This window comes from Leucopleurus acutus, assembly GCF_964270905.1.
Source record: "Leucopleurus acutus genome assembly, chromosome: X".
Taxonomy (NCBI): Eukaryota; Metazoa; Chordata; class Mammalia; order Artiodactyla; family Delphinidae; genus Leucopleurus; species Leucopleurus acutus.
Genome location: NC_139148.1, coordinates 15,233,663 through 15,261,007, shown reverse-complemented (window position 1 = coordinate 15,261,007; position 27,345 = coordinate 15,233,663). Strand labels below are relative to the sequence as shown.

At 43.3% G+C, this 27,345-nt stretch overlaps 2 protein-coding genes across 8 annotated transcripts in view; both read left to right on the top strand.

Annotated features, from left to right (window-relative positions):
* Positions 1-6,373, top strand: part of ADGRG2 (adhesion G protein-coupled receptor G2) — a gene marked incomplete at both ends in the record, with an annotated part of 71,032 nt that extends 64,659 nt beyond the window's left edge. For all 3 annotated transcript variants that reach the window (XM_082864198.1, XM_082864200.1, XM_082864199.1), the window contains 3 exons: positions 1,609-1,710; positions 2,708-2,860; positions 6,189-6,373. In XM_082864198.1, coding sequence (XP_082720324.1) covers positions 1,609-1,710; positions 2,708-2,860; positions 6,189-6,373 — 440 coding nt within the window. The remainder of the gene's footprint in view (positions 1-1,608; positions 1,711-2,707; positions 2,861-6,188) is intronic.
* A 6,250-nt stretch (positions 6,374-12,623) lies between these two features.
* The window catches only part of PHKA2 (phosphorylase kinase regulatory subunit alpha 2), an 83,132-nt gene continuing 68,410 nt past the window's right edge, over positions 12,624-27,345 (top strand). For all 5 annotated transcript variants that reach the window (XM_082864192.1, XM_082864195.1, XM_082864194.1 and 2 more), the window contains exon 1: positions 12,624-13,101. In XM_082864192.1, the coding sequence (XP_082720318.1) occupies positions 13,024-13,101 (78 nt within the window). In that variant the 5' untranslated portion in view covers positions 12,624-13,023. The remainder of the gene's footprint in view (positions 13,102-27,345) is intronic.

Sequence of the window (27,345 nt, the reverse complement as noted above, 5' to 3'; positions counted from 1 at the left end):
TATTGTTTTATTTATAAAAGGGAACTAAAGCCTAATTCACAGGGCTTTGAGGTTGATAAAAGGAGAGATGTATACAGGTTCTGATTTGGGCCTTGGGTACCCCCATTTTGATGTCTCCCCTAATGCAACCAAGTGTAGCTGCCCAGGGTGGCAGGTGGACAAAGGTGTGCAGTACTCGAGATATCAGTCTTCAGGCTGGGCACGTGTACCCTACTAGAGGCAAACCTGATATTTTAACATGCAGGTTTTAAAGCAGATAGCTTGGGGGCTGGGGAGAGGGAGAACTCAATTCGCCCATTCATTCTGCTAATATTTGTTCCCGTTCAAAGCCTTGGGGAGTGGTAGCGAGGGGGCTGTGTGGGGAGCCCTGCGCCTGCATGCAGTGGGGGGTGGAGGCAGAGCCTGAGGGCCTCTTCCTGTCTGTAGTGTTGTGGCCAGGACACCACTGGAGAGTTTCCTTGAGCCTGTCACAGGGAGGCTGGAAGGTAGACAAGGCTATGGCTGCAGTGCCCCAGGCTTCGCAGGAAGGCCCAGGGAAGGGATATGGCTGTGGACTGGAGAGAAGGAGGGAGGGGTGTGAGACAAAGGAGGAGATGGCATTTGACAGAACTTGGAAACCGATTACGCATATGGAGGGACGGGGAGGTAGGAGCTGTGGACTGAAAGTAAAAAAGCACAGGGACTTCCCTGGTGGCCCGGTGGTTAAGACTCTGCACTCCCGATGCAGGGGCCCCGGGTTCAATCCCTGGTCAGGGAACTAGATCCCACCTGCCGCAACTAAGCCCTGGTGCAGCCAAATAAATAAATATTAAAAAAAAAAAAAAAAAAGCACAATGTGAGAGCTGTGAGTTTCAATTTTCTTTGGGGGAATAGAGTCCGGGAGAGAGCCGCTCAGAAAGCTCTGAAGAACTGCTCCGAAGAGGTAAGGGGGGAGATCAGCATATGTGTGAGTTTGGAGAAGGGGTATGTACAGTCAAGCACACATCTCGGCAGAAGGTTACTGCTTGTCACAAGGCACAGATATCTTAGTTAATGCTTTTAGTGCTTTTCTAAGTGTGGGAAGATGCAAGAAACTGGGTTCATAAAATTTTCTCCTGAAAATACCTAACCATCCGAAGGCCTTTTCTACCAGTTTTCCCCGAGCACAGAGCGCCTCATGCCTGACCTCCATCCTGAAACCCTTTTAGGGTGTGTTGAATGTCAGTGACTGCAGTGGCTTATGACTCGATCCTTGTAGAGCTGGATGGCCAGCAACATTCTTTAGTTGGCAGAGCCTAGGTCTGAGCTGGCATCCTGGGTAGATGGCTCGTAATTCCAAAGATAGGGAAGGCCAATGACAGGATGTGAGAGGTGAGACAGTGAGTTTAATTTTGGACATATGGAGTGATATTCTTTTTACAAGTATTTTTTTTAATCTTACAGAGAGAGTCCTCCCAGGGTGCCTTTCGAGAGCAAACTTTCCCAGGACTTCGGGCTTTATTTTCAATCTGCAAAATTTCATTTTGCCTATGGCTGCCAAAGGTTTTATCTTTTGTGCAGAGTAAGCTCATGACATTCAAGTCTTAGTTTGGAATTCATTGTGTTATGTTTTTCCCCCCCTCCCCATAGGATTTTTCATATTCATCTTTTACTGTGTAGCAAAAGAGAACGTCAGAAAGCAGTGGAGACGGTATCTGTGTTGTGGAAAGTTACGACTGGCTGAAAATTCTGGTACATATTTACCTTACTTTTTCTCCTTCCCTTAAAGCTTGAGGAAAAGATTGTATAAGTTAAGATCCAAAGCAATTAATGCCAAAGGAATATCGGGTCTGGAAATCAATGAATGGAGCCTGCTCAACACAAAATATCCATTGTGAACATTAGGGGAAAAAACCTAGTGAATTAAAAACCAATTACTCACATCTGGGAACTTAGTGAGCAATAGAATTAGTGGCCTGGCTGCTTCCTGAATGAAGCAACAGTGAAATTTTTAGAATTCATTTCCTTTCGAGTGCATGCTTTCCATTTGTCCAAAGAAATTTTTAATATTTACCTCCCTAACTTTTTAAGTCTTGACTCAACCTTTTTTCCACAGGTCCTGGTTGTCAGTGACTTCATTTATTTGTTATTGGGCCAGACTTTATATATAACCCTTAGCATACATTTGGTTATTTTGAAGTTATTTTCAGCTATGCCCTCCTGGGTTATAGAGCAAATAGCTCATTTTTAAGAAAATAAGAAAAATGAAGTACTCTTTGAAAATCTAAATTCCTTTTGCATAAATATTACCCATGAATACAGACTTTGCAGTATTGCAAAGATCTGGTTGCACAAGATTGGAAAATGGCAGTACCTAGAGTTCCATCATTTGCCTGGATTGAAGAGCCATTAGTCATCACAGCAGGTCGATTTGTGTTCTTGTGAAGACAGTCCTTGGCTCTGAAATATTACCTAATTCAGAGGATATTTATAGACACAATCAAATTAGCTTGGCCTTTAGTTCCCAGAGAACATAGGTTACTGTTAACCAGGCAGTCATTTAAAGGACGAATGTATACAGTCTTAAATGAAAATACATTTTATCACACCAACCTGTGAAATGTGGGATTCTCTGTAAGATCTGGAAGCGAGAGATCAGTTGCTTAGAACGAGTTATGCTGTGACCTGTCTCCTGCATCAGAGTTTCAACATTCTGCCCTGTTTTTCTGTAATGCTTACCCTACTGTAGACTGGAGTAAAACTGCTACTAATGGTTTAAAGAAGCAGACTGTGAACCAAGGAGTCTCGAGCTCTTCAAATTCCTTACAGTCAAACAGTAACTCCACCCAGTCCACCACGCTGCTAGTGAATAATGATTGCTCAGGACTCACGAGCGGAAACGGTACGTTATGTCTCAATATAGTATTTCTCAAGCTAGTGTTTGTTGTATTAAAGCACTTTTATCCTTTAATGGCATTTTTGCTAAGCAAAGTGTATAATTACATGTATGACTAGTGGATCAAAATGTGGTTCCCTTATAAAAGAGAAAGTTTATTAATCCAAGTTCATTCGTTTTAGAGCAGTTTTTTTTTTTTTAAGATTTAGGGGTTGTTTTTTTTTTAAAGATTTAAGTTTTCACGATGGGAATTGATGACGACCTAAAAGTTTTAATGTGGCAAATCCAGACTTAAGTATTGCCCAAAGACTTCAGTCCTATGCTGTTTCTGTGCAAGCAGTACCTAAAATACTCAGTAAGACTATATCAATTTTTTAGTATATCTATAATTATACACATCTTCAACACTTTTAAACCTTCCTATTTTTTGCTTCTCATGTTTGTTCATTCTTTTCCACAGCGTGGCTGCCTTGTGACAGTGCCCAAATCCCCATGAATATGTCAAATACTGAAAGATGAATTGTGACCTGTATTGGTGACTATATATGTCTCCAATATACATACAGATCATTGCTGCTGTGCCTCCTTTACTCATTAATTCTGACATTTCTAGCTAGAACTTCCATTACGTTTTCTTTCTTTCATAAGACTGGGCAGTTCATTACTCATAAAAACTTATCTGTTTCTCTCTTCTTTGGCTTCTTAATATGTCTTTTGCATTTTTATAAAAACTTAAATTCTGCTGGTATACTTTCTCCTTTCCTGGAGAATTTGCCTTTACTTATCATTTTAGAATATTAGTTATTTGCATGACAAATTCAGATAAATTTGTGAGAAGGTTCATATACTTACCAGATAATTTTCTAGCCTCCCAAAGATGGGAGGTCCTACTGGTTTGTATAGACTTTTAAGATACAAGAGGAGGGACTTCCCTGGTGACGCAGTGGTTAAGAATTCACCTGCCAATGCCAGGGACACGGGTTCGAGCCCTGGTCCGGGAAGATCCCACATGCCGCGGAGCAACTAAGCCCGTGTGCCACAACTACTGAGCCTGTGCTCTAGAGCCCACGAGCATCGCAATGAAGAGCAGCCCCTGCTCGCCACAACTAGAGAAAGCCCACGTGCAGCAATGGAGACCCAACACAGCCAAAGATTAATTAATTAATTTAAAAAATTGTTTTTAAATAAATAAAATACAAGAGGAGGTCTCTAAATCAAGGTTTCTCAACCTCGGCACAGTTAACATTTGGGGCTAGATAACTCTCTGTTGTGGGGCCTGTTCTGTGCATTTGAGAGTGTCTAGCAGCACCCCTGGTCTCTACCCACCAGGTACCAGTAGCACCCAGCCGCTCACCGCCCCCCCCAGCTGTGACAACTAAAAATGTCTTCCAGTATTGTGGAATGTTCCCTGGGGAATAAGATCGCCCCACCCCCCAGTTGTTGAGAACCATTGCCATATCAGATGAGAAACAGTTGCCATGGGGCCTTAGCTCTTTATTGTAGATACCAGAGGGAGAGCTGGGCTCTATGCCAAGTTGCTATAGCGGGAGTGACTCAGTGCAGGTAAACAGAATAGAGGCAGTGGCAGTCAAGGCTGATTCATAAGTTAGTGGGAGAAACCGAGTTCAAAGTAGAGAAATCAGAGGTGTGAGCTGAGTCATCAAGATCCCTCAGAATCACAACGTATCAGTCAAACCTACTGGTTTGGATAGAAGTTTTTGGGTCTCTTAAAGCCATATTTTTCCGTATTCTAGAAAGAACTCAGAGACGAAGCCTCACTTGCCTAGCCTACCAATATGTTGCCATCCTTCGGGGAATCAGATTGAATGGAGGCAGCACATTTTGCACAACTGTTTGACGTGGCTGACTTCGCACAGCTATTTTCCATGGCTGACAGTGAGGGTGGGGTACATTTTAGGTCAACAAAATGGCCACGTGTTTAATACCACATAACCTGCACATCAGGATCTGGGATGGATGACAGAAAAAGAAGCTGGAAGTTTAACGGTTTGTTTGTTATACCAGGTCAAATTGTTCCTGCACAAGAATGTCCTCGAACCAAAATGCCTAAATCAGAAGAGCAGCCTCAGACAGTCACTTGCCCATCGCTATGCCCAGAGGTGGAGCTGTGTTAGCCACATCCGTCACCTCGTGTGTGTGAATACTACCTATTTCAGTTATGCCTTGGAGGCTTGGCTACTAGCAGCCATGTTACTCAGTACACAGGGCCACAAGCTCACAGCTTGGAAGAAACATCACATGTTGACTCTTTCGCTTCTGAGCCATGTAACCTTAAGCAAAGCACTTACTTTCTGACACCTTAGTTCCATCGTCTGTGAAATGGGGATGATAATAGCACTCATCCCGTAGGGTAGTAAATGAGATAATTCTTATAAAGTTCTCAGCACTGTCATTATTAGTATAATTATGGCATGAACTAACAGTTGGGCTTATTATTCAGCTTTCTACATTGTCTTCAAATGGTGTAACGGTCAAAAAGATGGTGCCAAGGAGCTAGAGGATCTCAGCATCTGTGCCCACCCCACCCCCGCCCACACACACACACACACACACACACACACACACACACACACACACACACAATTCAGGGCCTGCCTGGGATTGGGGAGGCCCACCTGCTCCCTGGCCTGGACTCTGAGGTTGGACTCTGTTGTTTCCTCCTGGGAATCAGTCTTATCCTGATTTAGTGAGAGGGGCTGGTTTAGTGTATGAGAGATGATTTTTTTTCTTGCCAGGACTGTTGTCACTCTGGGTTTCTCTGGTACAAAGTTTTACTTTATAGGAATCTTAGGGAACTGAGAACCTTGTGAGGGATCTCTGTTAACCTTTGGGAGAGACCAGAATATTACCTTGAGTTAAATTATACATACGCTACTACTTGAAGGCAATATATGTTCAACCAGAGTTAGGAAATGGGCCTTTTAAAATCAAAAACATTGCTTTGCTTCATATTTTGACCATTTCATTTTAAAAAAGCTGCCATAGAGAGCTGGTTTCTGAATCATTCTCCAATTTGTTTTGCTTACTTTGAGTGGTCTTAGGAAAGGAATGAAAAGTAAATAAAATATGACAATATATCAGACATTTTTTTAAAAAAAGACATGCTCTACATGTGCATACTTAAGAATAAAGTGACGTTTGTTTATTTTGAAAATGCTTGCTATAGGAGCAGTTCCACGTGTAGATGTATTTCTGATGTATCTGTGGGGAGGAAGGTGATCTCCGCGTCCTACTCTTCCGCCATCTTCTCCTGTCCCCTGAAAATGCTTTCTGTGGATACTTTATGACGCTGATTTTGTTTTTCCTCATACAGCGAATGCTTCTACCGAGAAGAATGGTTTTTCTTTCAGTCTTCAGAATGGAGACGTGTGCCTCCATGATTTCACTGGAAAACAGCACATGTTTAATGAGAAAGAAGATTCCTGCAATGGTAAAAACCGTATAGCTCTAAGAAGGACTTCAAAGCGGGGAAGCTTACACTTTATTGAGCAAATGTGATTCCTTTTCCTAAAATCAAAGCATGTTGCTTGACAGTGTGAAAATGTCCAATCTTATTTTTTACACAATGTGAGTTGTATGAAAATCAACTAATTTTATACTCAGCAACTTCTGGAGGAGCATAAGCTAATTGAGCGCAATGGTTGCTATTGGAAGAGGAAACCAAGACGTTATACCATGGTTCTTAGACATTTGTGATTTGGTTTCTCATCCTTCATTTTAAAAGAAGACTGGTTTTAAACAACACACTAAGAATAAGACTCATTTTTAAAAAATCAAAGTAGTTCATTTCCAGCCCCAGTTAAAGATGCTAAGTTATCTTTGATAACATATAAAGCCACTGTTGGCTTCAGCCTGTTGGTGAGTTTCGTTGTGCATGCCTTTGTTGTAAATAAGATAAATTCTAGTGACCCACATGTCAAAAATCTTACTTTTCCATTTTTGGTATTTATTTTCTACTGTGTAAATTTCTTTCTTTGTAGAATCACGGTTGTGCTGTTGTGTCTAATGTGATAATTCAGAAAATCCTTGCTGATTCAGTGACCTCTAAACCTCCTTTTGGAGATTATATGGGATGTGAAATACAGGAACTTCACTGAAATCAAGAAATAATGACGCCAGCCAGACTGGAAAAATGTAAGCAGATAGTGCCACAATTAGCTCATATAGTGCCTTGGAGTGAGTTAGAAAAAGGTGCCCCCACTGGGCAGACACAGCCCCATGGGCTCGTGATTTGGCAAACAGAATGAGGGCCATATTTTCGTCCCACTCACCCTCTTGGATGCACCGTTGTTCAGGGTGGCACCTGTACAACCGTACATAGCATCCGATACTGACACCCATCTCCTGACCTCTTCCCTAATCATCAGATTATGGAAGCTGCACCAACGTGTTTAGCTGAATACCTTGGGCACCGAGAGGGAAGGAACTGTAATCTAGACCATATGGTAGAAAAATCATGATGTGGAAGCGATACATACACTGCCACTTCTCAAATCCCTAGAGCCTTTCAGAAGAGGGGAGTAGAGTAGGATTACTTTTTAAAAGAGATGTACATTAAAAAAAAATCATATTGCTGTTCTTTAAAAAGCAACTGCATGGTACTTTGTTGATTGCTATGACTGGTACACTCTGGCCCAGCCAGAGCTTTAATTATTTTTTTTTAAAGAATTGTCTTGATGAGTGTATAGTGACAAGGGGGAGCAGCTATTGGGAACAGTGAACTATCCTGCAATGCTATTGTTTCCATATGTATCAAACCCTGATTGGTCCTAGTCATAGCGAGTCTATCTTGCTTCCTACCTACAACTGCTTGAGCAGTGCCTCAAGTATGTCCTTACTAGGAACATTTCAAAAACCTTTAGTTAGGTCTTTCGCCAAGGTTCCCTTGCATATATTTCAAGTGAATGTTGTATCCCAGACTAACCACAGTAATAACGTAATACACTTCTGTGAGTGCTGATTTGTCTTTGCAATATTTCTTCTCCGATTTGTTTAATTGTCTTGTATTTATACGTTAAAATTGACAAAAATGTTAAAATTGCCAAAATAAATTTGCAGTTAAGCCCTTTAAGTTCAAGAACTTTCACAAAAGGAAAACATTTGTGATCTCTTTCCCTGGTGGTGGAGCTTGGAAGCGGTAGGACCACCCTGAGGAAGGCAACTCGACAGTAGCATCCTTTGGCAGGCGGCAGGCACGCTGTGACCGTGAAGTCGGAGCAAGGATTGTCCTGCCTCCCGCGATTGCTTTCTGAGGTCTCTTTTTCATTTTCCTCTTGCTCTTTCAAGATTATCTCTTTAACACACGTTGACATTGGCTCACACAAGCCCCAGATTTGGATCCCCTCCAAGTGTCTGCTTCCTCATCATCAAACAGTAGGATTTCAAGAAGGTGAGGATCGGAACTGGGGTTTCTGGGGAGCTGATTAGCATATAGGAGCCACAAATGGGGAAAGCTGGCCTCAACTCCACAAGAGGTGTCTGAGCAATCTCTCCTTCCACGATGCTCAGTTGCCTCAAAGATGTTGAGTACTAATTTGATGAGAGAGGTGGTGAGATACTCTAGATTTGGGGGTGAGATATCAGAAACCAAATCTCCCAAAGCAGATTATATAAACAAAGTGTACACAAAAGGATACACAATGTCTGACAACCCTTAGGTCCTGCCCCCCACCCCTTATTTTTCCTATTGTGTTTTGTGTCTGGCTACAGTCCTTAAGCCAAATTCTCGTCTGTATTTTTACTTCAGACAGATAAGGGGCAGGACAGAGAGAATGTTCCTGAGAAGCACCCTCCTTTGGCTTTCAAATTGGTCCCACAATCTGAGACTCTACTGAAGGAGACAAAGGTGGTGGCAATATGAGGAGGCAAGGAGTATCACAACAGTGGCCAGTATTTGAAGGAGTATTTTCTCAGAACATTCGAGAATTTTTTTTGTTTCGTTTTGTTTTTCCCCCAAAACACTGCATTCATTAATCCCACAAAGTAACTCTGTTAACTTCAATGAACAGCATCATGATTGTTCTCAGTAAAAAGGGTGAAATGTCTTCATTGGAGATACTGGGTTGTGTCTAACGAGGTCACCTAGGAGGCAGGTTAGTTTGTTGAAGGTCATTTCCACAAAGAGCTAATTTACTGAACAAGCAATTTATCAAATGGACTAGTGCATTGTCACTTTGTCTCCATAAGAGCATTTTAAGGACTATTGAGTTTTTCTCTGCTTCAGCTCCTCGCTACTGCGGTTGGAGTCTGAAGGACGGACAGGAGAAAGATAAGACTGAGTGGACATAAGAACATCATCTTGAACGGGAAGAATTCTTAGCAGTATATTCTTTTTTCTTTTCACCTTAGTCTCTAGGTACAGCATCAAAAAGTTGGGGTGGGGCTTCCCTGGTGGCGCAGTGGTTGAGAGTCCGCCTGCCAATGCAGGGGACACAGGTTCGTGCCCCGGTCTGGGAAGATCCAACATGCCGCTGAGCGGCTGGGCCCGTGAGCCATGGCCGCTGAGGCTGCGCGTCTGGAGCCTGTGCTCCGCAACGGTAGAGGCCACAACAGTGAGAGGCCCACGTACTGCAAAAAAAAAAAAAGTTGGGGTGGACAAAAATTGAATACATTCTTCCAGAATGTGTTCTTTTAAATATATTTATAGGACTTCCCTGGTGGCGCAGTGGTTGAGAATCCGCCTGTCAATGCAGGGGACACGGGTTCGAGCCCTGGTCCGGGAAGATCCCACATGCCGCGGAGCAACTAAGCCCGTGCGCCACAACTCCCGAGCCTACGCTCCAGAGCCCGCGAGCCACAATTACTGAAGCCCAAGTGCCTAGAGCCCGTGCTCTGCAACAAGAGAAGCCACCACAATGAGAAGCCCGTGCACTGCAATGAAGAGTAGCCCCCGCTTACCACAACTAGAGAAAGCCTGAGCGCGGCGACGAAGACCCAATGCAGTCCAAAATAAGTAAATAAATAAAAATAAAATTAAATATTTATAGATATATACCTCGCTGTGAAGAAATCTTATGCTCCCTGGCGTTTCTCTCTTTACCTCTCAGTCTCAAACTAGCTGCAGGAAGCTGGAGCAGAGATATATTCAGCATTCTTTAAAATATTGTGATAAAAAACAAAATGATCTCCAGTCAACTAAAATTAAATTGTCATAGAAATTATTTGGCAAATTGGCTATTTTCAGCAAATTAATTCAGAACGGACCCTCTCTTCTGTGTCAAAGATGGCGTGCTTTTCTTTAGAGTCAAAGACCTGAACCCTCCAAGAGAAACATTTGTTGTTTTCCACCTTGGATGCTGACATGTGGCTCCCTGGGAACTTCCTTGGCAGAAGCCCCCCATGGCAGGACAAGGGGCAGACCCTCTGGTTGGGGTCAGAGAAGTTATACATGGTGCTACCTAAGGGTCTAGTTTCAGACTTTCATCTTTATAAAGATCATGAATCAGCTTCAGAAACAACAGCATACCCCATCACATTCCATATCTGATTCTTAACAAACATTTGAGAAATGACTCGGAGATGGGTTTCTATTGGGACACAACCAGAGAACGTTTTCATGGATATAGGGACCAAGATATGGAGGTTTTATATCTCAGGGACATAGAAATCTAAGATATGAGTCTGATTTTTATATAGCAGAGCTTGTAGTCCAAAAAGAATCACTGAAATTTGCTTGGAGATTTAAAAGCTAAAAAAGTAATAGCCTTCCTTCTTTTTGGTTTTATTCCTGAATTTCAAGCTTATTGAAAAATACAGCTTATATGATAATATACATTAAAGCATAGACCAAAGCCTAAGAATGTAGGCTGGCTATGCAACCAAAAGAGGTATATGTGTGTAGCAGAATTTACAAAGAGATCAAGAGACTGAAAATGTTTCTATCCTGGATGGAAATGTCAGGTAGTATGTCAAGGTCATCAGTTATTTTCCCCTATGGCTACAAAATGGACCCTTGAAGAAGAACTCACTGTGAACAAAGGCAGTAATGAAAGGAAGCAATAATCCCAGCTTTTAGTTACAGTATATGTGAGAGTTCTGTAAGAGTACATATTCACATTCCAAGAGATTTAATGGTGATAACTTAATGTCTAGTTTTATTTACCCCTAGACCATAGCAAATTTTGCATGGAGGCACATCACGTGGATTGCTGCATTATTTAAGAGCCAATAGTAAGAAAAAGTGAGATAATGGGTTTGGTGCTTTAGTCGAGTGACACAGATTCATGTTATGGAATTTTGAAAATGAACTTGGTTAAGGATGATACATAGGGGACCCAGCTGAACATGACTTATTTTCTTTCATTCATTCATTCATTCAGTACCAATTGAGCTACAACTACATGCTCAACACTGTACCAGGTACGGTAGGAGATACCAAAACTGTTTCAATGAGTAACTTACAATCCAGTTAGAAAAACATGCCTCACGTGAAAACAATATGAGCAGTACATTGTTGTCAAATGATGATGGAACCAGCTGTGATTCATGAAGTACTTTCCTATGAGCCAAGCATGGTGCTGAGTGCTTTATATTCACCCTCTTGTTCAAAGCCACCCTAGGAGGTAGGTGCTATTATTATCCCCATTTTACAGGTGAGAACATTGAATATCAAACAGCTAAAACATCCCAAAGCTCGCACCACTTGTAAATGGCAGAACTGGAATTTGAACTCAATTTGAACTGACTCCAAGACCTAAGTTCTTACTAAAGAAATTGTTATGGGAATTCAGAGAATGGGGAGAGCTAATAGGGAAGAGCCGAGCAGGCCTTTAAAGCAAAGACAAGCTTCAGATAGGCAAGGAGGAGGAGGCCTACTGGGTCAAGCATACAGTAGATGCATGGAGACTAGCAAAGGGCTTGAGTTAAGGATATTAGCTGAGCTGTCCTCTGGAATTAATATGGGACCAGATTTTGGTGGAAAATGAATAGTGGGCAGAAGATTGTAAACACTGTGGGTAATGATAGGCCACGAGAAACTGTAATGTCGAGTTTCAAGTTGCAGGTCTGGAGATGGACTGCAGGCCAGGCTCGGTGAGCTTCTGCCAGGTGACTAGTGGCGAGGCCGCAGGCGCGGGGGGCAGCTGGGGGACCCTGCTCTGCCCCAGTCGCCCCCTCTCCTCTTCCCCCCGGGCCCCACTACTCTACTTCCGCTCGTGGGCGCAGACGCGCCAGGGGCAGAGCTACTATTATGGTCCGCGGAGGGGCGCCCAGGCAGCCGCAGTGGGCGGACCTATTTCTCCCACCTCTGGCGAGGTTGGCAACCCATTCCGGGGCCCTCTTAGGAAGGCAGCCTTATCCCCCGCCCGGAGTCAGTCCTTTATCTCCGCAGCTGCGAGCTTTCTGCTCCGCGACGGCGGATCTAGGGGCGGTGCTAGAGGGCGGGGCCAGGGATGGGGTTGTAAGCTCATCTCAGGGCTGGGCGGGGCCGCCAGCGACAGAGCGTGTTAGGCGTGTTCTGGGCCTCAGGCCCGGCTCCACGGATTCGGCTCCGCGCCGGGGGCGGGTCCGGGGGCGGGCCCGGGGCGTCCAGATGCCCGCGACGGAAGGATCTATTTCAACAGCCCCCGCTGAGGTCGACGGCCGGCAGGGAGATAAGGGGCTGAGAGAGGCAAACGTTCCTGCCCGGAGCCAAGTTCCCCGCTGCTCTCGGGGGCCACCTCGTTTTCCTTCCCCCACTGGCCGCGACTCGGAGGGTTCCGTTCCGCGGCGGGGGCGCGGCCGGGGACTGGGCTGTGTGTCTGCTGCGGCCGGCCCCGAGGCCGTCTCACGAAAGCCTGAAGACAAAAAAGGCTCGGCGGGGGCATCGTCGCCCCACGCCTGGAACCCAGTTCCCCACTTCTCCCGCGGGGCCGCGAGAGACTCGCGAGCGTCGGAAGCGCTACGGACCTGGTCAAGGCGGGGCAGCCGTAGCGCCAGCCCCTTTCTCCTCCTCCGCGCCTTTCAGCAGTAAGAAACTCTAGTTGGCTTGCTTTCCAATCATAGTTTGGTTCTGTCGTTTAAAAAAGTCCCTACCTCGTAACGCCGGGCTCCATCTCGAGAACTGACCGAGGCTGTGAGTGCTTGGGAACCGGGCCCGCTCGGCGGCCGCAGCCCGGGCGTTTCACCTCCTTGTAGCAGGTCGGACGCCGAGGCCCCGGAGCAACGCGGAGATGAGGAGCAGGAGCAATTCCGGGGTCCGCTTAGACGGATACGCGCGGCTGGTGCAGCAGACAATCCTGTGTTACCAGGTAAGGAGGAGCCACCCCGAACTGCCATCTCGAGGCACTTATTCTCCTACCCAGCCCCCTCTCGTGTGCTGAGACTTTGCAGTTAAGAGGAAATTTCCTCTTTAAATCCGGTCCTTGCTGGCCGGTGGTTACTCCCCACCCCGTCCACTTTACGAGCCAGGGGACCTAAGGGCTGTGCGGCTACACTGCACAGGATTCTTTGACCGCTGTTTGGGATCGAAGATAGAAGGAGCCCCCTGGGTGCCCTGGGTACAAAATGCGTCTTTCTGCATTGACTCTGCTGCTTTTGGATGGAAGGAGGTGTGTGTAGGTTGGACAGAGCACACTGAATGAGGATGGTGAGCTCTGGACTGCGAGGACAGTAGACGGGAGTGAAGAAACTCCTGAGGTGTGCCTCCCACTCCGGGGTGTGTGGCGACTGCTGCTATTCTGCCCTTGAATTATCTTGTTAGAGACCCACCTGCGAGGGTCTTAGGGCTTACTCTGGTTGCCATTTTACAGATGAGAAAACTGCAGGCCAGAAAGGTTACTGCAGGTAGCAGGGTTAGACCCAGTGCAGGTCTTCTCCCAAGTTGGAGGGGATCTTCGAAGCTGCCCGTGTAGTCTGAGGTATGGAATGTCTCCTGTTTTGTATTACCCGGCTAAAGTTACATCTGGGCCCATCATGTAAGACCACTGGACTATTTTTATTCCTAGTGAAGACAACAGCTATGTTGCTTGCCCTCCATCAACGGCAATTATTTATAGGAGCTCCACGTCAGAGAAGGAAGTGGCCTTCCAGGGTAGAGGCCTGGCCTTCAAGTTGGGAGCTGTGGTCACTCCCAAGCCACTGACCCTTTTCCCTATAGCCAATTTCACAACCTTGTTTCTTCATTCAGGAAATATTTATTGTGTCCCTATTATGTGCAAGGCACTCTGTCAGGTGCTGGGCCTACAAAGAAGAATAAATACTTGTAGTGCAGTCAGATTTATGTGTAGGGAATAGGTCCAGAGTCCCTTGTCTGAAACTCCTGGGGTCAGATGTGGTTTGCAAGTCAGCAGTGTTTGGATTTTAGGAAGGTAATATACATATATATTCTCTAGTAACTGCAGTGAAGTCTAGGCAGCACCCTTAATCAAACACATTATTATTTTCCACATTGGAATATGAAGATTCACACTGAGTAGGAAAAGTAAAGACTGAAAGTAGTTTCACATCAGGTCACCTTTTGCTACCAAACGAGCTTGCTGGAAAATTATGAAAACACTTTAAATTTTCAGAGCATACTGGCTTTTGAAATTGCACATGAAGGACCGTGGTTCTTATTTTGGGAGCTTAGCCCAGTTTGGGGAGCAGGGAGGAGTCCTGGAAGAGACGATGTTCAAGCTAAGAACTGAAGAAGAAGTAGGCAGGCAAGTGGGGGTGATTTTTTTTTTTTTTTTTTTTTGCTTTCCTCTTTGGAATATATTATAATTACTTCTACAAAGTGTTTTAAAAATCCAAGTTGAAAATCCTGGCCCTTCATTACTGTGATGGAAGGGGCTTTAAGGAGAACTGATCAAGCTTGGTTCTTGTGTCACACCTGGGTTTGAATCTCTAGCTCGTCCTTCAACTACAGGTGTAACCGTTTCCCAGCCTCTCTGAGACTATGCCCTTATCTGTAAAATGAGGATATAAACACCTGTGATTACTGCCCAGTATGTTGCCTGCCCCCCGCCCCAGTAGGCAGTTAGCAAATAGTTGAGTGCTGTTGATGGTGTTACGATTTTGATATAGGCCACACATATCCAGGCCACAAGTCCTCGCCTCACCACCCTGGCCCAGGATGCTCTTTTTCCTGAAGGCCTTGATACAGCTACTAATTGCTTTCTGGTCTTTGAACATAATTATGTCTCCTCATGGATTCTGTGAGATCCTTAAGCACAGAGACCTCATCAGTTTCATTCCTTTTGCATCAAGCAGTGGTCCAGGCACATGAAAAGTACCCTTAAGTCCTTGTTGATAAAATATGTTCTGCAGACTCTGAGCCATCCTAATGACCCAGCTATTGATCCAAGCTTACCTTCCCTCAGGAGCAAAAGAACTGTCTTCCCATTAAAGCAAATCTGCGGCATTGGACTTTCCTCTCCAACATTTTAATGATTAAAAAAAAGTTGTCTGAGCCTTTAGTTGTATTTATTTTGGGGGTAGTTCGTGAGAAGCCCTCATGTTTGCCCTGTTTTTCCCTTCCTGACTGCATAGTCAAGCTTTTCTGGTTAACCAGAGCACTCCAAGTACGGTTCTGTTGGAAAATCCCGTGAGTCTGCACATGCAGAATCACTCCTTCCCACTTGCCCCCACCTCGCACCCATCCCGCCGCAACAGCTAGTTTTCACAGTTGTAGAGCCCTAACCCATTTAGGGCCTGGTCATCTTTTCTGAGTGATCTTAGGCAGGTCACCTGTCCACTGTGTAAGAATGAATGAGCAATTTTATGTTATGCATATTGTACCACAATAAAAAATGAATGAGCTGGACTCTGAATGAGTGGTTTCTAAAGTTTATACTATATTTCCCATCCCCTGTAGATAGGTGCAGATGTTTATGAGGCAGTTTTCATTGTCAACTGGTACAAGGCTGACCTCTTTCTGATTTGTTCGGTTTTTTTTTAAAGTATAGTTGATTTACCATATTAGTTTCAGGTGTGTAACTTGGTGATTCAATAGTTTTATAGGTTATATTCCATTGAAAGTTATTATAAAATAAGGGCTATATTTCCCCGTGCTGTACAAAATATCCTTGTAGCTTCTTGATTTTATACATAGTAGTTTGTACCTCTTAGTCCCCTACCCCTATCTTGTCCCTCCTCCCTTCCCTCTCCCCACTGGTAATCACTAATTTGTTCTCCATATCTGTGAGTCTGTTTCTGTTTTGTTATATTTGTTTGTTTGCTTTATTTTTTAGATTCCACATATAAGTGATAAAACACAGTATTTGTCTTTCTCTGTCTGACTTATTTCACTAAGCCTAATACCCTCTAGGTCCATCCATGTTGTTGCAAATGGCAGAATTTCATTCTTTTTTATGGTCGAGTAGTATTCCATTGTATATATACACCACATCCTCTTTATCCATTCATCTGTTGATGGACATTTAGGTGCATTTAGGACATTCCATATCTTGGCTATTGTAAGTAATGCTGCTATGAACATTGGGGTGCATGTATCTTTTCAAATTAGTGTTTTTGTTTTCTTTGGATATATACCCAGGAGTGGAATTGCCGGATCATATGGTAGTTCTGATTTTAGGTTTTTGAGGTCCATACTCTTTTCTGTAGTGGCCGCACCAATTTACATTCCAACCAGCAGTGTGCTAGGGTTCCCTTTTCTCCACATCCTCACCAACATGTTATTTGTGGTCTTTTTGGTGATGGCCGTTCTGACAGGTGTGAGGTGGTATCTCATTGTGGTTTTGATTTGCATTTCTCTGATGATTAGTGATGTTGAGCTTTTTAAGTTGACATCAATTTACATTGATTTCACTTGTTAGAAATCAGTGTTAAATATACCAAACTCGTAATTATTCTTTTGTTAGAGGCAATACTTTGTTCAGATCAGCTAGCATATCAACTAATTCCTTTTCCTGTGTCTGTGAAAGAGAATTTTTTCCATTAGTCATTTGCCAAATGTACTTACTGCTAAATAATAAAGATTGACAAAACCAAAAGCCAGTTTTTTAAAAAGGCAATCACAATAGATGTAAAATTTTAAATTAACCAGATAATGGAAATTAATTTTTTAAAAATTTTAAAGATATATGTGACTTATAAGAGACAAACCTAAAACAGAGGATACTGAAAGTTTGAAAGTAGTGAGACAAGATATACTAGGCAAATGCTAACCAAAAATAAGTTGGAGTAATTATATTGATACTAACATCAGACAGATAAGCTTTTGAAATTTAAAAGAATTCTATTAGGGATTAAGAAATGTTATTACTAGATGATAAAAGGATAATTCACCAAAAAAAATAGAGCAGTTTTAAACCCACAGAATACTAACAACATAGCTTCAAAATGTATAAAGAAAAACTTGACTTAATTGTTAACAAATCCATAACCATAGTGGGAGTTTTTAAATACCCTTCTCTCAGATACTAATAAAGCAGAGAAATAATTAGGACATAGAAAATTTGAACACTTCCATAAGAAACAAACTTGATCAAGTATACATACGTAGAATTCTGTGCCCAACCAGTAGAAAATACTTATTTGTTTCAACCTTGCAAAGTATATTTTTCAAAAATTGATGACAAATTAGGGTATAAAGGAAACCTCAAAAAATACTGAAGAGTCAACTTTATGCATACCACATTTTTTGACCAAAATGCAAGAAAATTAGCAATAAACAATGACTGCTAACGCCCCGCCCCCGCCCCCCCCCCCCCGCCAAATATGTTTGGAATCCTACTAAGCCCACTTCTAAATATATTTAAACAGATAATGGATATGTACGTCATGAATATATACACACACACATATATATATATGTACACATATGATGTCATGGATCTAAGAAGAAATTATAATGGAAATTATAAAATATTTAGAACTGAATAAAAACAAAGGCATTCCAAATACCAATTTATGGAATATAGCTAAAGTGGGATGTGAAGAGAAGTTTATATCCTGAAATGTATAAGAAAAGAAGAAGGATTTACAAATTAATGAACTCAAGTTGAGAAAAGGACAACAGAGTATACCCAAGGAAATAGATGAAAGGAAATAATAAAGACAAGACCAACAATTAATGTAATATAAAACAAATAATAAAGATTGACAAAATCAGAAGCTAGTTTTTTAAAAAGACTAATAAAAATGCAAACTTCTGTCAGGGTTGATGGGGGGATGGGAAAAGGGAAAATAGACAATATTAGGAGAAAATGAAAAAATACTATGAACAATTTTGGGCAGTAAATTTGAAAACGTAAATGACAGTTTTCTAGATAAATGTTACCACTGTTAAAGCAAGAAAAAATTACATCCTAATTAGACTATAACCATTAAAGAAAATTGAATGAGTGAAAAAATTCCTAGTCCAAGATGAGTTTATAGATTAGGACCAAGGAACATTTAGAGGTTTATTTATTCATTCATCTTTGAATGCTAAGGAATTTGGCTTTTATTCTGAGTGGGAAGGGAAGCCGTGAGAGGGCTTTGAGCAGATGAGTGGCATCATCTGAATGATGTTTGAAAAGAATCACTCCACCGGCTGCATGGAATATAAGGTGTCAAGATGCACAACAGGGCGACCAGTTAGGAAGCTTCTGCAGTTGGAGCATGATGGCTCAGGCAAGGGTGGTTGTAGTGGAGACAGATAGGAATGGTTGAGTTTGGGGAAAATTTCATAGGTAGAGACAAGTTTTACTGGTGGACTGAGTGTACGATGTATGGAAAAAAGTCAAGAATGACTCCAAGATTTTTGGCTTGAGTAACTGGTAGGATGGAATTGCCTTTTACTGAGATGGGGAAGATTGTGGAGGAGCAAGTTTCTGGGGGAAGATAAGGAGTTTTATTAATTTCGAGGTGACTGTTAGACATCCAAGTGGAAATGGTAAATAGACAGTTGAATATATGAGTCTAGAAGTCAGGGGAGAGGTTAAGGCTGGAGATGAAAATCTTGGAGCTGTTGGTACACATAAATGTAATGAAAGATAATGAGACTGGATGAGATCACAGGAGTGAGTTAAACAGAGAAGAGATGACATTTAAAGAGGAGCTTTCCAAAAATGGAGAGCTCCGGAAGATGAGGAGGGAACACCAAGGGAGACTGAGAAGCAGCAGATGAGGAAGGGGGAAAACCAGCCAAGGGTGGTTGTCATCCTAGAAGCCAAGTGAGGAAAGTGATTCAAGGAGGAGTATCAGATGGGGGAAAGACTAATAATGGGTCAAAGACAAGTAGCAACAAGACTGAGAAGTGACCATTAGATTTAGCGGTGTGGAAGTTGTTGGTGATCTTGTCATGCAGTTTATGTGAGTATTAGAGGCAGAAATTGGTTGAGGGGAGCTCGAGAAGGGAAGAACAAGAGCTAAAGATTGCGTTGAAACGATTCTTTTGAAGAGTCTGCTGTAAAGGAGAGCAGTGGTTGGGTGGAGATGTGAGCTTGAGAGGGGTTTATTTGAGAAATTATATATCTGGTAGAAATGATCCAGTACCTAGGGAAAAACTGATAATGCAAGAGTGAGAGTGGGAATTACCGGAGCAGAGATAGTTTATCCATCAAAACAAGAGGGAAGGCAGGGTACGCGGGCTCAGTGTTCTCTTTTGATTGCTTCTGCTTTCTCAGTGAAACACAAGGCACCGTCATTAGCCGAGAGTGAAGTTGGAGAGGAGTTACCAGAGGTTTGAGGAGAGGGGAGAAGGTTTGAAATTGTCCTTTAGGAGAAGAAGGGAATGGATGGTCCAGGGATTTCTAGTATGATTGTTGGACAGCATTAAGGGTCATTAATTTCAAGCAAGTTCAACCAGTATGGCTGTGTTTTTTTTTTCCAGCTGCGCAGGTGCACCCCAGCGGTAGGCAAAGAGTCAGATTTAACCAGAGCTCGGGTTTTTGCGTGGTGACTACAATGGAGTGAGAGAGGGGCAAGAGATTAACAGATAACCCCTATCTTAAATAAACTGTTTCAGATAAAAGATAAAGAGGGATAACTACCAACTCCTTTTATGTGGCCAATATCCCAAGATACCATAGTCAAACAAGACGTAATGAGAAATACTATTTATGGAGGAAATTCACTTATAAATATTGATGCAAAAATATAAAGTAAATTATTAATAAAATGAAGCCAGCAATGTATTAAAAATACAGCATAATCAAGTAAAGTTTATCTCAGTAACACCAGGAAATTTTCTTTAAGAAAATCTATTAATATAACTTACCATATTAATAAAGGAAAAAAAGCCTTCAACTTTATCTGTAACATTTTCTTTCTTTTTTAAAAAAGGAAGGAATTTGTACCGTTCCTTCATGGTGGAATGCTTTCATTTGTTGGATCTGAGTGATGGGTATTGGTTACATTGTTCTCTCTGCTTTCCTGTATGTTCGAGATTTTATTAAGTTGTAAAAATTAAGGCCATATTAATAAACATAGTCTAGGAGTAACCCAGGAGTCAGCTTGGATTTCTTCTTTTCCCTCATGCCCCACCAAAAAGTGAGAGAATGTCCTAATGAATTAGATCACCAAAATCTCTCTGCGCTCCACCCACTTCTGTGCCTGTCCACTGCCCCCACCCGAGTCCAGGCCACCATCATCTCATGCCTGGACTGCCCCTCTAGCCTCCTGATTAGTTCTTTGCTTCCACTCTTGGCCTCTCCTCCCCAGCAGTAAGCAACCTTACATCAGGCACCAGACTACACTGCTCTCCTGCCTACAACTTGCCATGGCTTTCGTCACTCCTAGAATAAAATGAAGAGTTCTATCAAACTTTGCAGTCCAGCTGCAGCCTAGCTCACCAGCTTCTCACGCACCATCAGTGGTGTGCTGGTAAATGCTTAACAGCTGGCTCAGCTGACTTGAAAACGTGACTTTGTCAAGAGCCATACCAGGAGGGAGAAAATGAGAGAAAACCACCCCCAATCTCTCATGCCCAACAGCAAACTCTTGATCTTTCCCAACAAATCTGGGTACCACCACCCATTTGGAGCCCCAAGTCAGCAACCCAGGAGTCTTTTTGGCCCCTTCTTTCTTCCTTTCCCACCTGTATCTATTCCATCACCAAGCTCTGCTGATTCTATCTCCTGAACGTCTCTCGAATCCATCTGCTGCTTCTGCTCTGCTCTACCGTCACCGCCCTCCTTGTCTAAGCTGCCAGCCTTGCCAGTCTCTACCCCGGTACTAGCTTCCCAGCCTGTTTTCTCTCTGCAGCTACTCTCAGTCCCCTCCCGGTATTTCTCCTGACTGCAGCCAAAGTGGTCTTTTCCAAAGCAGGTATGCCCTCCTGCTGCACCCTCACTCTGGGTAACATCTTAACCTCTCTTCCACCCCGGCTCCACCGGGGGAGCCCTCCCTCCCCTCCCTCCTTGATGCCCTCACAGCATGACACACATCCCCTTTGCTGCACGTAACCGAGTTGGAATTTTACATCTATTTGTGTGACTTAAAATGAATGAATTCCCACTAGGCTATAAAGTCCGCTGCACAGGACCAAGGATTTCTTTTTAATTACCATTTTGTCCTTAGCACTTAGTGTCTGGCAGTTGTAGAGATTTTAAAAACAGTTGTTGATTGAATGAATAAATGAATGAAATAAAATGCTTAAACCACATAGTCTATGTGCTGTAGTATGTGCAGTTAACAAATGACCACTGCTCTTGTTATTATTATTCATCAGACCTCTACCATACAACCATCATTTGGGGATTCTTAGAACCTAATTGTATGTCCATAAAAAGAGACTGGGCCAGAGTTGCTGCAACCTATCCGTTGTCCTTAGTTCAGTTTAATCTAGCAGGAATTTATTTAATAGTCAAGATGGGAATGAGAACAGTTGTGGGCCAGGGCATACACAAGCATTCCCAGCAGCCCTGAGTCCAAAAAGGGCAGAAATGACATTTTTCGTCCGTAGTCAGAAAGGGACTGTCTGACAGATGGTTGTCTGGTCTGTGTGTCGAAGATTCGAGAAAGAGAGTACTTGATAGATAACCTAGTATCAACCCCAGCCCTGCCTTCTGCCATCTCCCACTTCAGTTCTTTTTAGGTACAGCCAGGAGGGGGGCTTTTGCTGTGCTCTTTTCAGGACAGCCTTTAAATATTTTAGTGCCAGATAAAAACATTAGAGTAATTCAATGAAAAAAGTCCTTGAATCTTCCATTTACAAATAAAGGACCATAATAGACCCGTACGAGGGAAATGTCGCAGGGATCCAAAAGGTCATGTAGATCGCCTAATCTCCTTTTACAGTTGAAGAATTCCAGCCAAGGGAGTTGAGGGGACCTTTTTCAAGGTCATCCTTTTGGTGAGCTGACAGCCCCGTGATAAGTGCTCCGTCTTGTTGGAAACAGGCCAAAGAGTAGAGATAAATACTTTAGACATACCAGATTGCTGTGAAATAAAGTTATTCACTAATAGAGTGAAGTAAATATCACATCTGCCTCATAATAGGTAGGGAGAACAAAATGGTCATAAAATACATTTAGAGAAGTGTTCCTTAATCAAATGGGTTAGAGACCCATTTGAGAATTTGATGATGGGTGAATATCTTATCTTCTCCTGGGAAAAATGCTCACATAAAAGTTCCAGGAGTCTAAGGACCTCCAGCTCCCTGCCCCCACAAAGCCCATCTGTGGACTCCCGGGGAGCCCAGAGGCAGAGTGACAGGTGTGATGCCACCATGCTCTGAACCCGAACCTGATGGAATAAAAGTCATTGAAAATATCGAATGGTGACATTTGGAATTTTCCTGTTCAGGTGAAAGGTTACTAGTGTGGCACCCAGTAATCCCTTGATACCTCGGACTTCAGGCATGGCCAGGAGGATTCTGACAGCCCTACTGAGTTTGAATGTGTTCTGTAAGTTTCCACAACACCAGGCTAAGGACTGATACCTCAAGCTAAGGAATTGGCAAGAGAGTCAAAGAATTAAAATCTCCTAAAAGAGTGGTAAAGTCATTTGCACATTTGATTGTAGCTGAGGGGCCCAGAATGGTTTCTGTGAAGTTTGAAAGTTTTAAGATGCGCACTGGGATCTGGAACGAAGCTAGAACAAAGCTAAAATGAAGTGGATGCCTGCAGCGCTTGGCCTCCGACCCAGTTTGTTTCCCTGTAAGCCATCACTCAGTCGTATGAGATGATACAGATGCGTCGGCCCAGGGCAGCTTGCAGCCTGTGCTTTATTTGTGAACCCAGAGGGGGAAATCTAATCGGCAGCAATTTAGAAAAAGACATCATTTGCAAGTGAAAATTGCACACCTGTGATCTCCTTAGGTAAAGCATGAGGCTGCTGCATGTTAGAGCTTAAATTTTCAACATTATTCTCTGAAAGCTTGAGGTTTACATATCAAATTATGCAAAACCTATCTTTTTTTTTTTTGCGGTGCGCGGGCCTCTCACTGTTGTGGCTTCTCCCATTGCGGAGCACAGGCTCCGGACGCGCAGGCTCAGTGGCCATGGCTCACGGGCCCAGCCGCTCCGCGGCACGTGGAATCTTCCCAGACCGGGGCACGAACCCGTGTCCCCTGCATCGGCAGGCGGACTCTCAACCACTGCACCACAAGGGAAGCCCAAAACCTATCTTTTAAACTAATGGAAAAGGGGCTTCCCTGGTGGCGCAGTGGTTGAGAATCCGCCTGCCAGTGCAGGGGACATGGGTTCGAGCCCCGGTCCGGGAAGATCCCACATGCCGCGGAGCAGCTAAGCCCATGAGCCACAAATACTGCGCCTGCGCTCTAGAGCCCGCGATTCGCAACTACTGAAGCCCGTGTGCCTACAGCCTGTGCTCTGCAACAAGAGGAGCCACCGCAGTGAGAAGCCCGCACACCGCAACAAAGAGTAGCCTCCGCTCGCCGCAACTAGAGAAAGCCCGCGTGCAGCAATGAAGACCCAACGCAGCTAAAAATAAGTAAATAAAATAAATCTATTAAAAAGTAAATAATAAATAAATAATGGAAAAAAGAAAGGTTACTCACACAACCAGTAGTCTCAATTACAGATGCAGTCATTTTAAAACCAATGCTGCTGTCATTCCCACTTTAAAAAACCTCTCCCAAGTCCAAGGCATTGCCCTTCCCCATCTCCTTTCACATTTCAAACAGTTGCTAGAACAAAATTCCCATACAACAAATGAATTTAACCAGTTTTCGGGGTTTTTGTAATAGAAATTCTCACATTCTATTTTTTGCTTTACCAGCACAGGGGCGGTAGGGAACAGGGGGCTGGGGGAGTAATCATGTATTTTCAACATTTATCTTAGTTTCTTTTGGGCATTGCATTTGAATAATTGAACAGTATATTCCTCCCTTGGAACTGAGCAAGTTGGTGGGATGCACTTAGCGATTCTTAATCCAAAGGAAAGAGGTCTAAGGGTAGGAGTTAGCCGGAGGCCTCTGACCTCTGTCCCTTGGAGCATAGGAAAGGGAGCTTCAGGAAGGCTTCATGGAGGAGGGAGCATGCGAAGGAGAGGCGTTTGCTGGAGAGCATTACAGGCGGGGAGAAGAGTGTGTGCACAGGCCCAGAAGTGCGAGAGCAGAGCATGTGCAGGAAATACTAATTGGAGTTTTCTGGGGAGCTAAGGAGGGAGCGATGGGTGATGAGGCGGGACGTGAGAGGAAGAGCCAGCACATGATGAGCCTTGTGTGGCTACCCAAGGGACTTCGGTTCTATCTTGTAGGATCGGAGAATTCTGAGCAGGGCAGTGAAGGCTTGAGATTCTAGGTCTTTCAGTGACCTCCCTTTGTGGAGGATGGATTGGAAGGAAAGCAGTTACTAGAGGTAGAGAGATCAGTAAGGAGCTATTCCGATTTTCTTTTGGGACGGAGGGAGGGGAAGAAGGAATCTATCCTCTCTGTGCCGTTTTTGGTGGGTAGATGACAGCATCCATCTGTGTGCCCTCCAGGTAGAAATTGAACTGCAAAATGTTAAGTAGTTTGGTGCTACCATCTAGCTTATGTATTTTGCCTCAATATTGCCTCAATCTTAGATTTCTTTAACAGCATCAAACGTTTTTACGGTATCTAGTTCACTGTGGCCAGTTAATAGGCATTCGTAGTTGTATCTGTCAGGATTCTTTCAGATGTAACTGACACAAACCCACCTCAAATGGCCTTTAAGCACAAAAGAGAATTTATTGCTTAAATAACTGAAAATCCCAAGCGACTGGGCTGGATTCAGGCATGGCTGGATTTAGGAGCTCAAATGATCAAGCATATCTCTTTGTATTACTTGGCCCTGTTTGACTCAGAGTGGGCTTTATTCTCTGGCAGGCTCATCTCAGGTGGTGGCAGAAGTGGTCCCTTGGCAGCTCCAGGTTATAGTCTTTCAGATTGGTGCCCTCTGTAGAAAGAAAGCTTTTCCTATAGTGCCCCTAGAGAAAGTCCTGACTGTGAATGGCTCTCAGTTGGTCCAGCTTGGGTCGTGTGCACATCCCTGAACTGTGCCTAGATTGGCCAGGCTGGGTCACACGTCCTTCCCTGCAGCTGGGGCTGTGGCCAGGGGTCAGGCAGTTATGGGATCAACCCTGCCTCCCCTCCCCAGAACCACTACTGAATCAGAGCAGGGGAAATTATAGGCCATTACCAGAAAAGGGGGGAACAGTTACTGGATAGGCAGGGGCAACAGTGGTTTCCATTAGAATGGGGATGAAGTAAAGGGCCCGAGCGGTCCCAACCCTTGGTCTCCAGTCTGCTTCGAACCCTCCTTTTTTTTTTTTTTAAATTGCTAATGCAATATATTTTTATTTATTTATTTATTTTTTAACATCTTTATTGGGGTACAATTGCTTTACAATGGTGTGTTAGTTTCTGCTCCATAACAAAGTGAATCAGTCATACATAAACATACGTTCCCATATCTCTTCCCTCTTGCGTCTCCCTCCCTCCCACCCTCCCTATCCCACCCCTCCAGGCTGTCACAAAGCACTGAGCCAATATCCCTGTGCCATGCGGCTGCTTCCCACTAGCTATCTACCTTACTACGTTTGTTAGTGTATATATGCCCATGACTCTCTCTCGCCCTGTCACAGCTCACCCTTCCCCCTCCCCATAACCTCAAGTCCGTTCTCTAGGAGGTCTGCGTCTTTATTCCTGCTTTACCCCTAGGTTCTTCATGACATTTTTTTTCTTAAATTCCATATATATGTGTTAGCATACGGTATTTGTCTTTTTCTTTCTGACTTACTTCACTCTGTATGACAGACTCTAGGTCTATCCACCTCATTACAAATAGCTCAATTTCGTTTCTTTTTATGGCTGAGTAATATTCCATTGTATGTATGTGCCACATCTTCTTTATCCATTCATCCGATGACGGGCACTTAGGTTGTTTCCATCTCCGGGCTATTGTAAATAGAGCTGCAATGAACATTTTGGTACATGACTCTTTTTGAATTTTGGTTTTCTCAGGGTATATGCCCAGTAGTGGGATTGCTGGGTCATATGGTAGTTCTATTTGTAGTTTTTTAAGGAACCTCCATACTGTTCTCCATAGTGGCTGAACCAATTCACATTCCCACCAGCAGTGCAAGAGTGTTCCCTTTTCTCCACACCCTCTCCAGCATTTATTGTTTCTAGATTTTTTGATGATGGCCATTCTGACTGGTGTGAGATGATATCTCATTGTAGTTTTGATTTGCATTTCTCTAATGATTAATGATGTTGAGCATTCTTTCATGTGTTTGTTGGCAGTCTGTATATCTTCTTTGGAGAAATGTCTATTTAGGTCTTCTGCCCATTTTTGGATTGGGTTGTTTGTTTTCTTGTTATTGAGCTGCATGAGCTGCTTGTAAATTTTGGAGATTAATCCTTTGTCGGTTGCTTCATTTGCAAATATTTTCTCCCATTCTGAGGGTTGTCTTTTGGTCTTGTTTATGGTTTCCTTTGCTGTGCAAAAGCTTTGAAGTTTCATTAGGTCCCATTTGTTTATTTTTGTTTTTATTTCCATTACTCTAGGAGGTGGGTCAGAAAGGATCTTGCTGTGATTTATGTCATAGAGTGTTCTGCCTATGTTTTCCTCTAAGAGTTTGATAGTTTCTGGCCTTACATTTAGGTCTTTAATCCATTTTGAGCTTATTTTTGTGTATGGTGTTAGGGAGTGATCTAATCTCATACTTTTACATGTACCTGTCCAGTTTTCCCAGCACCACTTATTGAAGAGGCTGTCCTTTCTCCACTGTACATTCCTGCCACCTTTATCAAAGAAAAGGTGTCTATATGTGCATGGCAAACCCTCCTTTTTATACAAAAGGAAACCAAGGGCCAGAGAAGTTAAGTAATTCGCTCAAGATCACATAGCTAATAAGTGGCAGAGCAGATTTGAACCCAGGTGTATCTTACACAGTGTGGGGGCTGTGGCCTTAAACACTGCATTATGTTCCGTGCCTCCCTTGAGGAACGGCCTTCAGGGACCTTCTGCACAAATAATACCAGAGACTGAGCTCACATTACCTACAACCCTGTCCATTCTGTTTGGAAAATTCTAAATATTAGGAAGCTCTTACGTTGAGTTGAAATCTGACTTGAGTTGAATAGCCAAAAAAATCAAATCCCTCTTTCAGAGGACAACCTTTCAGCAATTTGA